The 15,664-nt window shown below is 40.7% G+C and overlaps 1 protein-coding gene and 1 long non-coding RNA gene across 3 annotated transcripts; one reads left to right on the top strand and one right to left on the bottom strand.

The window, feature by feature from the left end:
- The first annotated feature begins 6,100 nt into the window (after positions 1-6,100).
- On the top strand, positions 6,101-9,530 carry LOC311150619. Its single transcript, XR_014615125.1, has 3 exons — positions 6,101-6,903; positions 7,150-7,368; positions 7,463-9,530. It is a non-coding gene; the product is annotated as an uncharacterized lncRNA (long non-coding RNA).
- Positions 9,531-9,593: 63 nt separating this feature from the next.
- LOC311150617 (uncharacterized protein) lies at positions 9,594-14,303 on the bottom strand. Of its 2 annotated transcripts, XM_084188102.1 has the most exons (11): positions 14,076-14,303; positions 13,790-13,970; positions 13,369-13,675; positions 13,202-13,281; positions 12,875-12,927; positions 11,752-11,788; positions 11,606-11,673; positions 11,393-11,482; positions 10,980-11,293; positions 10,655-10,833; positions 9,594-10,425 (listed from the first exon to the last, which is right to left on the bottom strand). In XM_084188102.1, exons 2-11 carry the CDS (start codon positions 13,832-13,834, stop codon positions 10,249-10,251), a joined length of 1,350 nt encoding a protein of 449 aa, XP_084044228.1. In that variant the 5' UTR covers positions 13,835-13,970; positions 14,076-14,303; the 3' UTR covers positions 9,594-10,248. The 2 variants fall into 2 exon arrangements, with proteins under 2 accessions (XP_084044228.1, XP_084044229.1); XM_084188103.1 differs by lacking the exon at positions 10,655-10,833 and having other exon boundaries at positions 10,223-10,425; positions 14,076-14,300.
- Positions 14,304-15,664: the final 1,361 nt, after the last annotated feature.

The raw sequence follows: 15,664 nt of genomic DNA, 5'->3' as shown, positions 1-15,664 counted from the left end.
TGTGCCACTGTAACTGCATAATATCCTAATATCATTTGGTATCCAGGCTGGGACTCCCTGTGCCACTGTAACTGCATAATATCCTAATATCATTTGGTATCCAGGCTGGGACTCCCTGTGCCACTGTAACTGCATAATATCCTAATATCATTTGATATCCAGGCTGGGACTCCCTGTGCCACTGTAACTGCATAATATCCTAATATCATTTGGTATCCAGGCTGGGACTCCCTGTGCCACTGTAACTGCATAATATCCTAATATCATTTGGTATCCAGGCTGGGACTCCCTGTGCCACTGTAACTGCATAATATCCTAATATCATTTGGTATCCAGGCTGGGACTCCCTGTGCCACTGTAACTGCATAATATCCTAATATCATTTGATATCCAGGCTGGGACTCCCTGTGCCACTGTAACTGCATAATATCCTAATATCATTTGATATCCAGGCTGGGACTCCCTGTGCCACTGTAACTGCATAATATCCTAATATCATTTGATATCCAGGCTGGGACTCCCTGTGCCACTGTAACTGCATAATATCCTAATATCATTTGATATCCAGGCTGGGACTCCCTGTGCCACTGTAACTGCATAATATCCTAATATCATTTGATATCCAGGCTGGGACTCCCTGTGCCACTGTAACTGCATAATATCCTAATATCATTTGATATCCAGGCTGGGACTCCCTGTGCCACTGTAACTGCATAATATCCTAATATCATTTGATATCCAGGCTGGGACTCCCTGTGCCACTGTAACTGCATAATATCCTAATATCATTTGATATCCAGGCTGGGACTCCCTGTGCCACTGTAACTGCATAATATCCTAATATCATTTGATATCCAGGCTGGGACTCCCTGTGCCACTGTAACTGCATAATATCCTAATATCATTTGATATCCAGGCTGGGACTCCCTGTGCCACTGTAACTGCATAATATCCTAATATCATTTGATATCCAGGCTGGGACTCCCTGTGCCACTGTAACTGCATAATATCCTAATATCATTTGGTATCCAGGCTGGGACTCCCTGTGCCACTGTAACTGCATAATATCCTAATATCATTTGATATCCAGGCTGGGACTCCCTGTGCCACTGTAACTGCATAATATCCTAATATCATTTGATATCCAGGCTGGGACTCCCTGTGCCACTGTAACTGCATAATATCCTAATATCATTTGATATCCAGGCTGGGACTCCCTGTGCCACTGTAACTGCATAATATCCTAATATCATTTGGTATCCAGGCTGGGACTCCCTGTGCCACTGTAACTGCATAATATCCTAATATCATTTGATATCCAGGCTGGGACTCCCTGTGCCACTGTAACTGCATAATATCCTAATATCATTTGATATCCAGGCTGGGACTCCCTGTGCCACTGTAACTGCATAATATCCTAATATCATTTGATATCCAGGCTGGGACTCCCTGTGCCACTGTAACTGCATAATATCCTAATATCATTTGATATCCAGGCTGGGACTCCCTGTGCCACTGTAACTGCATAATATCCTAATATCATTTGATGGGTATCCAGGCTGGGACTCCCTGTGCCACTGTAACTGCATAATATCCTAATATCATTTGATATCCAGGCTGGGACTCCCTGTGCCACTGTAACTGCATAATATCCTAATATCATTTGATATCCAGGCTGGGACTCCCTGTGCCACTGTAACTGCATAATATCCTAATATCATTTGATATCCAGGCTGGGACTCCCTGTGCCACTGTAACTGCATAATATCCTAATATCATTTGATATCCAGGCTGGGACTCCCTGTGCCACTGTAACTGCATAATATCCTAATATCATTTGATATCCAGGCTGGGACTCCCTGTGCCACTGTAACTGCATAATATCCTAATATCATTTGGTATCCAGGCTGGGACTCCCTGTGCCACTGTAACTGCATAATATCCTAATATCATTTGGTATCCAGGCTGGGACTCCCTGTGCCACTGTAACTGCATAATATCCTAATATCATTTGGTATCCAGGCTGGGACTCCCTGTGCCACTGTAACTGCATAATATCCTAATATCATTTGATATCCAGGCTGGGACTCCCTGTGCCACTGTAACTGCATAATATCCTAATATCATTTGGTATCCAGGCTGGGACTCCCTGTGCCACTGTAACTGCATAATATCCTAATATCATTTGATATCCAGGCTGGGACTCCCTGTGCCACTGTAACTGCATAATATCCTAATATCATTTGATATCCAGGCTGGGACTCCCTGTGCCACTGTAACTGCATAATATCCTAATATCATTTGATATCCAGGCTGGGACTCCCTGTGCCACTGTAACTGCATAATATCCTAATATCATTTGATATCCAGGCTGGGACTCCCTGTGCCACTGTAACTGCATAATATCCTAATATCATTTGGTATCCAGGCTGGGACTCCCTGTGCCACTGTAACTGCATAATATCCTAATATCATTTGGTATCCAGGCTGGGACTCCCTGTGCCACTGTAACTGCATAATATCCTAATATCATTTGATATCCAGGCTGGGACTCCCTGTGCCACTGTAACTGCATAATATCCTAATATCATTTGATATCCAGGCTGGGACTCCCTGTGCCACTGTAACTGCATAATATCCTAATATCATTTGGTATCCAGGCTGGGACTCCCTGTGCCACTGTAACTGCATAATATCCTAATATCATTTGATATCCAGGCTGGGACTCCCTGTGCCACTGTAACTGCATAATATCCTAATATCATTTGATATCCAGGCTGGGACTCCCTGTGCCACTGTAACTGCATAATATCCTAATATCATTTGATATCCAGGCTGGGACTCCCTGTGCCACTGTAACTGCATAATATCCTAATATCATTTGATATCCAGGCTGGGACTCCCTGTGCCACTGTAACTGCATAATATCCTAATATCATTTGATATCCAGGCTGGGACTCCCTGTGCCACTGTAACTGCATAATATCCTAATATCATTTGATATCCAGGCTGGGACTCCCTGTGCCACTGTAACTGCATAATATCCTAATATCATTTGGTATCCAGGCTGGGACTCCCTGTGCCACTGTAACTGCATAATATCCTAATATCATTTGATATCCAGGCTGGGACTCCCTGTGCCACTGTAACTGCATAATATCCTAATATCATTTGATATCCAGGCTGGGACTCCCTGTGCCACTGTAACTGCATAATATCCTAATATCATTTGATATCCAGGCTGGGACTCCCTGTGCCACTGTAACTGCATAATATCCTAATATCATTTGATATCCAGGCTGGGACTCCCTGTGCCACTGTAACTGCATAATATCCTAATATCATTTGATATCCAGGCTGGGACTCCCTGTGCCACTGTAACTGCATAATATCCTAATATCATTATCCAGGCTGGGACTCCCTGTGCCACTGTAACTGCATAATATCCTAATATCATTATCCAGGCTGGGACTCCCTGTGCCACTGTAACTGCATAATATCCTAATATCATTTGGTATCCAGGCTGGGACTCCCTGTGCCACTGTAACTGCATAATATCCTAATATCATTTGATATCCAGGCTGGGACTCCCTGTGCCACTGTAACTGCATAATATCCTAATATCATTTGATATCCAGGCTGGGACTCCCTGTGCCACTGTAACTGCATAATATCCTAATATCATTTGATATCCAGGCTGGGACTCCCTGTGCCACTGTAACTGCATAATATCCTAATATCATTTGATATCCAGGCTGGGACTCCCTGTGCCACTGTAACTGCATAATATCCTAATATCATTTGGTATCCAGGCTGGGACTCCCTGTGCCACTGTAACTGCATAATATCCTAATATCATTTGGTATCCAGGCTGGGACTCCCTGTGCCACTGTAACTGCATAATATCCTAATATCATTTGATATCCAGGCTGGGACTCCCTGTGCCACTGTAACTGCATAATATCCTAATATCATTTGGTATCCAGGCTGGGACTCCCTGTGCCACTGTAACTGCATAATATCCTAATATCATTTGGTATCCAGGCTGGGACTCCCTGTGCCACTGTAACTGCATAATATCCTAATATCATTTGGTATCCAGGCTGGGACTCCCTGTGCCACTGTAACTGCATAATATCCTAATATCATTTGATATCCAGGCTGGGACTCCCTGTGCCACTGTAACTGCATAATATCCTAATATCATTTGGTATCCAGGCTGGGACTCCCTGTGCCACTGTAACTGCATAATATCCTAATATCATTTGGTATCCAGGCTGGGACTCCCTGTGCCACTGTAACTGCATAATATCCTAATATCATTTGGTATCCAGGCTGGGACTCCCTGTGCCACTGTAACTGCATAATATCCTAATATCATTTGGTATCCAGGCTGGGACTCCCTGTGCCACTGTAACTGCATAATATCCTAATATCATTTGGTATCCAGGCTGGGACTCCCTGTGCCACTGTAACTGCATAATATCCTAATATCATTTGATATCCAGGCTGGGACTCCCTGTGCCACTGTAACTGCATAATATCCTAATATCATTTGATATCCAGGCTGGGACTCCCTGTGACTGTCAGTCCAACACCTTAGTCCAGGTGTGTGTCATGTGAATTTCTATCTCTAATTCAACCTAAGCTTGAATCATTACCAGAGGTTGTAAGGCTCTGGTTTTAATCATCAATGATTCAAGGTCCATAACCACGAAGAAGGATTTTTTGTATTTTTATTCATGGAGAGCTCTGCCGCCAAAAACACAAACATACGGTTTTATACCTCCTGAACTTGACTCCTCCCACCTTTAGGTGGCTTTTCTAAACAGTTCCCGCCTTCCCCTTCACCCTTGAATGTTTAGTACCGCCCCCTCTGTTAGTGGGTTGACACTACATGATAATTCTAACATTTCAAATCAAATCAAATCAAATCAAATTTTATTGGTCACATGCGCCGAATACAACAGGTGCAGACATTGCAGTGAAATGCTTACTTACAGCCCTTAACCAACAGTGCATTTATTTTAAACAAAAAAAGTAAGAATAAAACAACAACAACAAAAAAGTGTTGAGAAAAAAAGAGCAGAAGTAAAATAAAGTGACAGTAGGGAGGCTATATATACAGTAAAATAAAGTGACAGTAGGGAGGCTATATATACAGCGGGGTACCGTTGCAGAGTCAATGTGCGGGGGCACCGGCTAGTTGAGGTAGTTGAGGTAATATGTACATGTGGGTAGAGTTAAAGTGACTATGCATAAATACTTAACAGAGTAGCAGCAGCGTAAAAAGGATGGGGTGGGGGGGCAGTGCAAATAGTCCGGGTAGCCATGATTAGCTGTTCAGGAGTCTTATGGCTTGGGGGTAGAAGCTGTTGAGAAGTCTTTTGGACCTAGACTTGGCACTCCGGTACCGCTTGCCGTGCGGTAGCAGAGAGAACAGTCTATGACTAGGGTGGCTGGAGTCTTTGACAATTTTGAGGGCCTTCCTCTGACACCGCCTGGTATAGAGGTCCTGGATGGCAGGGAGCTTTGCCCCAGTGATGTACTGGGCCGTACGCACTACCCTCTGTAGTGCCTTGCGGTCAGAGGCCAAGCAGTTGCCATACCAGGCGGTGATGCAACCAGTCAGGATGCTCTCGATGGTGCAGCTGTAGAATTTTTTGAGGATCTGAGGACCCATGCCAAATCTTTTTAGTCTCCTGAGGCGGAATAGGCTTTGTCGTGCCCTCTTCACGACTGTCTTGGTGTGTTTGGACCATGATAGTTCGTTGGTGATGTGGACACCAAGGAACTTGAAGCTCTCAACCTGTTCCACTACAGCCCCGTCAATGAGAATGGGGGCGTGCTCAGTCCTCTTTTTTTTCCTGTAGTCCACAATCATCTCCTTTGTCTTGGTCACGTTGAGGGAGAGACACATTTACATTTTGGAAAACAAATTTACATTTTATAAAACAAATTAACATTTTATAAAACAAATTAACATTTTATAAAACAAATTTACATTTTAGAAAACAAATTAACAAGACGCAAAACACTTTTACCAGTCCCGAAACAAATTTACAAATGACAGATTCGTCACGGAAAGGGAATGTACCATATACCGGAAGTGACACGGAAGTGATAAGCGTGGTCTTTTCGTGTTGTTGTTGTTGTTGTGGAGTTTATGGCGTCAAATAAGTTTATGGTGACCGCCCGAACATGGACTGCGGCCGAGGGATGTTTTGCCCGTTTTGTGGCAAACACATGAACAGCTTAACGCGGTTTTGCTTTACGTGTGGTCGGTGTTTGGAGTTTTTAAAGGACGCGGACCAGACGGAAACACCAGACATACTGCATCATTGCGTTCAATATTTTAACGAGGGTCACTCGTACGCTGTAATCGTGGACATGATGTCAAGTCTACACGGTGTAAACATCAGCTTGAGGACTCTTAAAAGTAAACTGAACGAAGCCGAGTTGTACCGCAGAAAGGATTATTCCTCGCCAAACGCCGTGAGTAACGCCATCAGATTTGAACTTCGTGGACCTGGACAACTACTCAATGGGACCTAACTATATGTGGCACGCAGATGGTTATGACAAACTTAAGCCATTCGGTTTGGCCATTTCGGGATGCATAGATGGATTTTCACGTAAAGTATTGTGGCTTCAATGTGGACCAACAAATAATAACCCAACAGTGATTGCTCACTATTTCATGTCATGTGTGCGAAACCTCGGTGTCATCCCCATGAGACTGAGGACTGATTGCGGCACTGAGAACGGCATAATGGCTGCAATTCAATGTACCCTACGCCACCATCACAGTGACTACTACTCTGGAGCGTCCAGCCACATGTACGGCTCATCTATAAATAACCAGCGTATTGAGTCCTGGTGGTCTATATTTAGAAAGGGAAGGTGAGTTGTCTTCATAAAGGGTCATTGCATCTTTTGGTCATTCGATTTTCTTCTCAGGAACGATTTAATGAAAAACGAGCACAATAATTATCAATACAAATTTGTAAAGCAAATCCTGCCCGTCAGGAAAAGTAGCTGTTCCTGAAAAGAAAATCGAATGACCAAAAGATGCACAGACCATACATTTCATTATAACTAACCTTTATTATTTATAGTATAACTAAACATTTGTATCAATTTCTATAGGTCTCAGTTCTGGATGGAGTTATTTGCCGACCTTAGAGATGCCGGATACTTCAACGGGAGTCATGAGCATCAATGCCTATTGAGATATTGCTTTGGTGATGTTATTCAGAAGGACTTGGATGAGTGTGTGAGACTGTGGAACAGCCACAGGATTCGCCCTTCCAGAACAGCAGCATGTCCAGGAGGAGTGCCCAATGAACTCTACTACTTACCACACAGGTGATACATTGGTGATAATAAACAGATAAAAGCATTAATGTAACGTTTTAGCTTAAATGAAAATAAATGCAATTATGTATTCTATTTAACATAGGTTTGGCTCCAGAGACTGCGGATTTCAAAGTGAACAAGCTGAACTGGATGCCCTTCCTGAGGCTAGCCGGTCAATGACTCCTTGTGGGGACCCAAACATGCAGGAGTACTTGGACTTTGCCATGGAACACAATCAGTTACAGAAGCCAGACAACTGGGAGTCTGCATCCGAACTGTACATGAAACTAAAAGAAATGGCTCAGCTATGAAATGATCAAAAAGGGAGGGTTTTTTGTAGTGGTGGAAGACTGCTGTCTGTCTGAACACAATATTTATGAATCTGTCACCCAAAGCTTAATTGTTTTTAAGTGTGAAGTAAATTAATCAAAAATAGTAATCAGTATTTATTACACTTTTGTAGTATTGAGAGTAATGTATCTAAAACATTTTCAAAATGTTTACTGTGAGAAAAGAACATGCTCACATACAGTAACATTATAAAAACAACTTTGGCAACTGCACTTTAAAAGTGCACCTTTTAATAGGGTTGGGCATCAAGAACCAATTCCTACTTGGAATAGTTAAAAAAATTACGATTCCATCGGAATTGTTTCTTTATTGGAATCGTTTTGGAGGATTGGGTTTCAAATCTGATCATGGGTTCCAAATTTAACATGCGCAAGTTTTGGTTTCTGTAGCGGCCAGGTGCTTGTTGTGTTGCAGCCATGGAGCACAGTAAGCGGTGCTCTAGTGTGGCTTTATTTTACATTGAAAAAGCCCCGTCAAACTGCAACCCACCTTTGAATCAAAATAAAACTTTCCTCTTATTTGTGAAATAAGCATGTGACCCGTTTCAACTCCACCACTCAAAGAATCGGAATCGAGAATCGATAAGAACCGGAATCAAAAGGAAGAAAAGGAATTGGAATCAGAATCGTTAAAATCTAAATGATGCCCAACCCTAACCTTTAACAACAACAACTTTTTCAGAGTCTTAACTCTAGGGGTCATCCATCATATAGCTTAGAAACAGCCGAATCCTGGACTATTTTGAATTCCAAAGTCCATTTGTGACTTAAACAAAGTGTATGAGTCTAGGAGTGGTAATCTCAAGGAGTTTGAACATGTATTTGCCATTGGGAACGCAGAGTCCTCCAGGAACTCTATTTGAGGCAGTGGTTCCAAGCCAGATGGGGGAAGTGAAAACAGCCCAGTAGCAAACATCAAAACATCTTCCACAGACACAGCAGCCTGGCCTTCTGCAAAGAAAAACAATTCAGATACATCACTGCCATGTGTTTTCTTAACTAGTTATAAAAAACAAACTAACAAACCTTCACAATCAAGGAGATAGTCTGCTCAGTAGGCCATGGTTTGACTTTCTTTAAGTCTTCGATTACTCCCCGAAGGACTGAGGTCCTCTGTAGCTCAGCTGGTAGAGCACGGCGCTTGTAACGCCAAGGTAGTGGGTTCGATCCCCGGGACCACCCATACACAAAAATGTATGCACGCATGACTGTAAGTCGCTTTGGATAAAAGCGTCTGCTAAATGGCATATTATTTTATTTAGGTTTGAAGAGTCTCTCAAGTTCAAAAGCAGTGAGTCGCCTTTCAGAGTGGCACATGACATGGGCCAGCAAAGTAGGGTGTTGCTGTAGTGCAGTCAAAAACTCCAGGGTTGAAAGACCATCTCTGAATCTACAGAGTGAACACAAACATTGTTTCACTGCTGTGTAGTGCCAATTGAATTTAAAATGATCTAAAGAAAACTATTAAATATTCTCTTCTCTACAATTACTATCCACCTTAACATTGTTGAAAATTGATTTCAAAAACCCTATTTTTGCATTGCACATTAAACGTTAATTGATACAAACTGTAAGTATAACACACAGAAACAAAAGACTGGAATGACACAGACGGATGGGTGGCTTGAGCACTCACACGATGCCTTCAGAAAGTCTACACACCCATTGCACTTTTTCACAACTTTGTTTCGTCATAGATTCAATTTAAAATAGTAATATTAATCTTTTTCCTCATCAGCCTACACACAATACATCATAATGACAAAGCAAAAACAAGTTTTTAGAAATTGTAGCAAATTTAATAAAAATTAAAAACTGGAATATCACATTCGCACAAGTTAATTAACCATTTTCTCAGTACACTGTTGAAGCACCTTTGGAAGTAATTCCATCCTGGATTCCTCGTGTATGAAGCTACAGGCTTTACACACAACATCACCACACTCTTTATATCTGATTTTCAGGGACATTTACAAGAGATACTAAAACCTCTCTGCATGTCAGGATCTCTATGAGAACTGAGGGCAGAAATAGATCCATATGTAAATGACACTGCTACAGTATGGAGCAGGTGGTTGGATAAACAGCAGCAAGTCATCAAGGGTTTGATGGGTAAAGTGAGCCTCAAACCATCACTCTGCTGCCAGATGTGCAGCAGAGGTGGATGGATCACTTTAAGGGGTAACTGGACTGATTTTCCTCTATGGAAGAGTTAGTCAGGAGGAGAAACCTAAGATCTAATTTCTGTTTTTGCTTTGTCATTATGATGTATTGTGTGTAGATTGATGAGGAAAAGGATTTAAATATATTTTAAATTGAATCTATAAAGGTGTGCAGACTTAATGAAGGCACTGTAGTTTGACACAGAATGAAGTGACATCACATATCCGTTGAAATACACTAAGGTACAAATTCTGATTAAGGACAAATTGATAACAGATATACATACTTGCATAAACCAAAGATGGGGACCATGAGGCATTTCAAACAAAAAATTCATACATAAATAAATAAAAATCTAATCACTACAAATATCATCTTACCTGTCAATTACAGATGAGTTGCGGTCAATGATATACCATTGGAGGTAGTCTGACACGATTTCTTTCTTTTCTTCCACAGTAGCCACATGTCTCAGACAACCTGCTGTCTGTAACATTGTGCTGTGTCTCATCATACATTCTTGCAGAGCATCCAATGAAGCAGCATTCTCAATCTGAAAGACATGAAAATGGGCAAAAACACCCCAGTCAATAACTGTATGCACTGTATCTCCTTGCCAATTTTTTTAATAACGTACATAGCAAGGTGTAATCTTACACTATCAAAAACTAATAAATTAATTAAATATATTCCGCACGTGATATAGGAAGTAAACATTGTCTCAAAAACACTGCAGTAAGTATGAAAAACTCTGCCCTACCATACCCTTATGCTATTCTCACCTCTTGCAAAGCTTTCCCTATTTCTTCATCAGTTATTAAATTATTTGTTGCTTTGAATGAAGGCTGGCCTGCAAGATAATGTACAAGATCTTCTGACAGGAAATGGGGTCCTGGACCTCCATGCACAACTGACACAGCAATCATCTTTCCTGCCAAGTAGTATTCATCCTCCCTAACAGCTGTGAATGAATTCATATTCCAAAATTAAAACAATGCATTACTGTATATACTGTAATATGCAAGCATATGTCATGTGATATATATGGTCAATGAGCATTAACCAACCATTAGTAGCCTATAGTACACATCCAACCAATATGCATACCCTTTGCATTGTAGACCAAGAACCCATGTCCTTCTGGTCCATCAAAAATGGGCCGGTCTTTTAGGTGTTTCATCAGTAGAGTTAAAAACTCTCGTCTTGGACCACCAGTGTCAATTCCCTCTTCCAGAACACCAGTATCATCAGTAAATTTCACCAGCATGTCACAGGTTTCAGAATATGTTGTACGCTTGAAACCTCTGACTGCCCCATCCCAAACATTATCCCTTGAGATGTTAAACCGGCTGACTTTTTTATGATCAATAGGAAGAGACAGGTTTGCTAAGATGTCAGGTAATGCAATGTCCGTCTCCTCCCTGTAATGACAAAAAGTTAATTCATTTGTGGATATTCCAGATATACAAGAACTATTGTACAGTGAAAAAACTGGAGTGCTATAGTCAAAAGCATATTACATTGCTGTGTGTTGGAAATTCTTCACATTGACAGCAACCGGCTCTTCGTCCTCCTGCTCAACATTTGGTGAATACAGGTCTGTGTATTTACTGTTGGGAAATTGCCATTTCCATGTTAAACCATCTTACAAACAAAAATGTCTTCCCCATGTAATCAGTTCAATACATTTAAATTATGTCAGTCATTATCTTTTTTTTTTTTTTTTTACTTACCTGTAGCAAGACATTTTTTCTGGATTTGCTTCCGGTGGATCCAGATCCTCAGCATCAGATATTACTATCTGAAAAAAAGATTAAAATGTCTGAAACAACAACACTGAAAGCAAGAAATGTCATGCTGCCACACTCTGCCTTATTACCTGTCCAGGCTGAATTGTTGATTGTCCTGGTGCATCTCTGAAACATGATAAAACATATTAAAATGATTAGCTTCATGATAAAGGCTATAATGTAGCTTTGAGTAGCATGTAGTAGTAGAGGGAACAGAAAGATGTATTTTTAAAAAAGATTATTTTGAGAACATGTGGATAGGAGCGCTTCCTGGACTCAAATCTGAGTTAGTTTGAGTTTCTTTTTTAATGGAAAAGGTATAAAATAAAAGAAAGCTCAAACTACTATTTTTTAACTATTAAAATGCTTGTATTGCAAGTGGCCAAGCCATACAGAACCAATTTAAAAGAACTTTAATGCGTTTTTGCATCTAGCCTTCGTCAGCGAGTCAAACAGATGAAATGAGAGACAATGGGTCTTTTCTAGTGTCCAAGGTGTTCTGGGCTAGAGTGGGTGTTGTAGACATCTTAAAACCAGTAGGTGTCCTTCAGGCCTACAATAGTCAAATCATGTAAACATTATGTATATGAATGTGTCCCATGTTTCCTATTGGTGGATTACCACTAGAAAAAACCCAGTGTCTCTCATTACATCTATTTGACTCCCTGACAAAGGCTAGATGCCGAAACGTGTTGGAGTTCTTTAAGTTGGTTCTGGATGACCGTGCCACTTCAGTAAAGGCCTATAGTACCTATGCAGGATCGACAGTGATGTGGGACATATGAATGGACAGTGGATACCCCCCACTTCATTCTCACGTGTTTTTTTTTAATGGTTTGGTTAATTTTTGTTTATTCAACTGCAAGGGCAACTGTATTTCAGTGGGTTTATTCTGTAAAGCTCTGCTCACACAGGCAGCTGTGGGTCCTTTAGGTAGGGAGCGAGGGGGCACCGCAGTCAGTTACAGAAACAGCTGATAGCATGTAGCAACGTTGAGCTTATGTGCAGCAATATAAATGTATGTATAATGTGTATGTGAATAAGTAGTGCAATATCTGCTAGTAGTTTTATCAGTTTTGTGAGTTAAATAAAAAAAAAGGTGAAATTGCACTTTATTGCACTACCTGGTAGTGAAAGCACTGTAGCCCAACAAAATATGAATTATTATTGCACGTGTGAAAATTCCTTTGTGTCCAAGTGTGCAACACCTACCTTTCATCGTCCAGCTTGTGTTTGGGAGTACTTCGATTTTGTGGTTCAAAAACCTGAGAGGAAACGGATAAAATGATCAACAACTTTCAACAGGTTCCATTATTTTTCCATTACCACATACAGTATATATCAATGCTGAATGGTTGTCTGTGTTACTGTATAATAGTTACTGCAAAATAATCAAAACAAGCCTTTTTCCACTAAAATATTTACCAGGACATTGATTTTATGCTTAAAATCCAATGTACATCTAATTAATAAATTATATGAAAATGAATAAATACAAACATACATAAACATTTAAAAAAAGAGAAATAACTGATGTACCAAAGTGTCAGCACGATTGAGTTCAGCTGTGCTCCTTGTTGTGAAGACAATTTCAGAATCAGAGTCTGAGGTATCATCCACTGAAAAAAATAATTCAAACAACCATTATCTATCCTCCAGCAGAGTATCTAAATATGTAGAAATATTGAATCATGAGATCCACTAACCTCTTTTATAGTGTTTTTCTAGGCAAATGAAAAAAGTGATCCTGGAATATGCCTTTCCTATTTCCTTTTTATATTCTGCCAATTTGAATGGCCTTTCTGACCCAGGCACATGAACCACCTCTGAGCAGTCTGGATACAAAAGGACATAAGGTCCTTCGTGCATGTCCTTGTTAAATGTTGTCATTTTCTGGACAGCTTGTTTCAGTAGATCAGGTGCTGCTACCTCTGGGTCTGTAAATAACTGTAGTGTTTTCCCTCTTAGAGGTTTTAAATCAGTTCCACTTGGCACCATCAATCCTACGTTTATCTAGTAAAATAACAAAGATATAATTAATGTATACATAGATAAAATAAATATACACAAACACACCAATACATATAGAGCATTGCAAAATTGTATAGGACGGTCAGTACACCTTACCTGGACGTGTTTTCTTTCTTTATAATAATAATAATAATAAGCCATTTAGCAGACGCTTTTATCCAAAGCGACTTACAGTCAGCCCTATATCTTCCTTTTGGCCCATAGTTAAAAGACTGTCGTTCTTTTGATTTCGAGCTTCTGTACTCCATGAACTGTTTGTATGATGGGCATGGTTGTTCTGCAGAAATGGACAGAGTTCCGAAACAGAAAGTTAGAAGCCGCTCAAAAAATCATTAGCGTTACTGTCCTTAGATAGCTAGCGTTTTGGTTTTGCTAAACTTACTTTGCATAGCACTGTCCGGCTGTCGAGACGTCCCCTGTGTTTCCAATGTTTCCGTCTGGTCCGCGTCCTTTAAAAACTCCAAACACCGACCACACGTAAAGCAAAACCGCGTTAAGGTGTTCATGTGTTTGCCACAAAACGGGCAAAACATCCCTCGGCCGCAGTCCATGTTCGGGCGGTCACCATAAACTTATTTGACGCCATAAACTCCACAACAACAACAACAACACGAAAAGACCACGCTTATCACTTCCGTGTCACTTCCGGTATATGGTACATTCCCTTTCCGTGACGAATCTGTCATTTGTAAATTTGTTTCGGGACTGGTAAAAGTGTTTTGCGTCTTGTTAATTTGTTTTCTAAAATGTAAATTTGTTTTATAAAATGTTAATTTGTTTTATAAAATGTTAATTTGTTTTATAAAATGTAAATTTGTTTTCCAAAATGTAAATTTGTTTTCCAAAATGTAAATTTGTCTCGAGCTTTGTAAAAGTGTTTCATTCTTTGTAATGTTGCTTTGCACTTCCCGGCCACCGTAGGAGTCAGTCCATCTCTCATCATTGTTTAGATACTGCATTTCACCAACGCCTGACTCACCAATCCTCGGACACAGGGAACAAGACAACAACCACATAATACAAGAATACCCATACAAACACTGACCGCTCCTAAGATGGTGGCTGCTATGGTTTTCCATTTACCAAATATTTCATCAAACTACCCTATCCACAATGTACTAACTTCTGAGTTCAGTTCATCCTTCACTTAGTGCAGTTAATTCTGTAAGAGCTCTGGTGACTGTCCCATCCAGTGTGGTGTTGTTAGGGATAAATGTGCAACAATGGCTTATCTTTCTATAGACACCGGCCCTTTATGCCTGATCTAGAAACAACCTCTACTAAGTTAGGAGCGGGATGGCGGATAATCGCTCTGAGATCCCCTTTACTGCATCTCTAGTCTGGTCAATAAATCGTTGTTGGTTGTAATAGATATAATTTATCCAATCCATATTTTTGTTTATTGTCACCCACCAGAAAAATGTTGTGGTAAACCCCTCCCATATTTGATTCATAGCTTTGTATTCGTCTGGAACACCCCTGGGGATGCCGATACCATCTATCCAAATTGGGCTATTTCCTTCCTGACTTATATTTCTTTTTCTCCTGTTTATTCTTCCTTTCACTGGTCTTTGATGACTAATTCTTACAGGTTGGACCAACAATACTGGTGCACAAGTACCCACCCATCCCTCTGGTAATGTCTGCCGAATGCTCCCTTTGTTAGTGCATGCCCACCACACATCAGTCAGAGGGATGGTTAGGCTCCTAATTTTTTCTCTCCCTTCCTTATCTAAATCAGTCACATTAATTATCTCATTACAGCCATCAAAATCACCCAAGTTATGGGGTGCCATTTCTATGTCTGTAACACTGGTATTCACCAGGAGTGAAAGTGAATCTAGGTGGGCTGGCCGAGTATGTCAATTTTGCCAGCCCAATACCTGTGCAATTTGGCTCTTTTTGATTGGACCCCAGGTCTAATACACAGGGAAACATTGCCTTTGGCATTGGGGCGGTCAACATTGTCAG

The sequence above is a fragment of the Coregonus lavaretus genome, assembly GCF_964263955.1.
Source record: "Coregonus lavaretus genome assembly, chromosome: 23".
NCBI lineage: Eukaryota > Metazoa > Chordata > Actinopteri > Salmoniformes > Salmonidae > Coregonus > Coregonus lavaretus.
This window is presented reverse-complemented; position numbering and strand designations above follow the sequence as displayed.

What these genes read in the sequence shown, in the direction of transcription:
- LOC311150617 (XM_084188102.1), bottom strand. Translation starts at nt 13,834, where the DNA reads ATGGCTTATTATTATTATTATTATAAAGAAAGAAAACACGTCCAG. An exon ending in CTTGGTCTACAATGCAAAGG is followed by an intron (nt 10,834 to 10,979) that starts GTATGCATATTG and finishes ATTCATTCACAG; the next exon opens with CTGTTAGGGAGGATGAATAC. An exon ending in TAGGGAAAGCTTTGCAAGAG is followed by an intron (nt 10,426 to 10,654) that starts GTGAGAATAGCA and finishes CATGTCTTTCAG; the next exon opens with ATTGAGAATGCTGCTTCATT.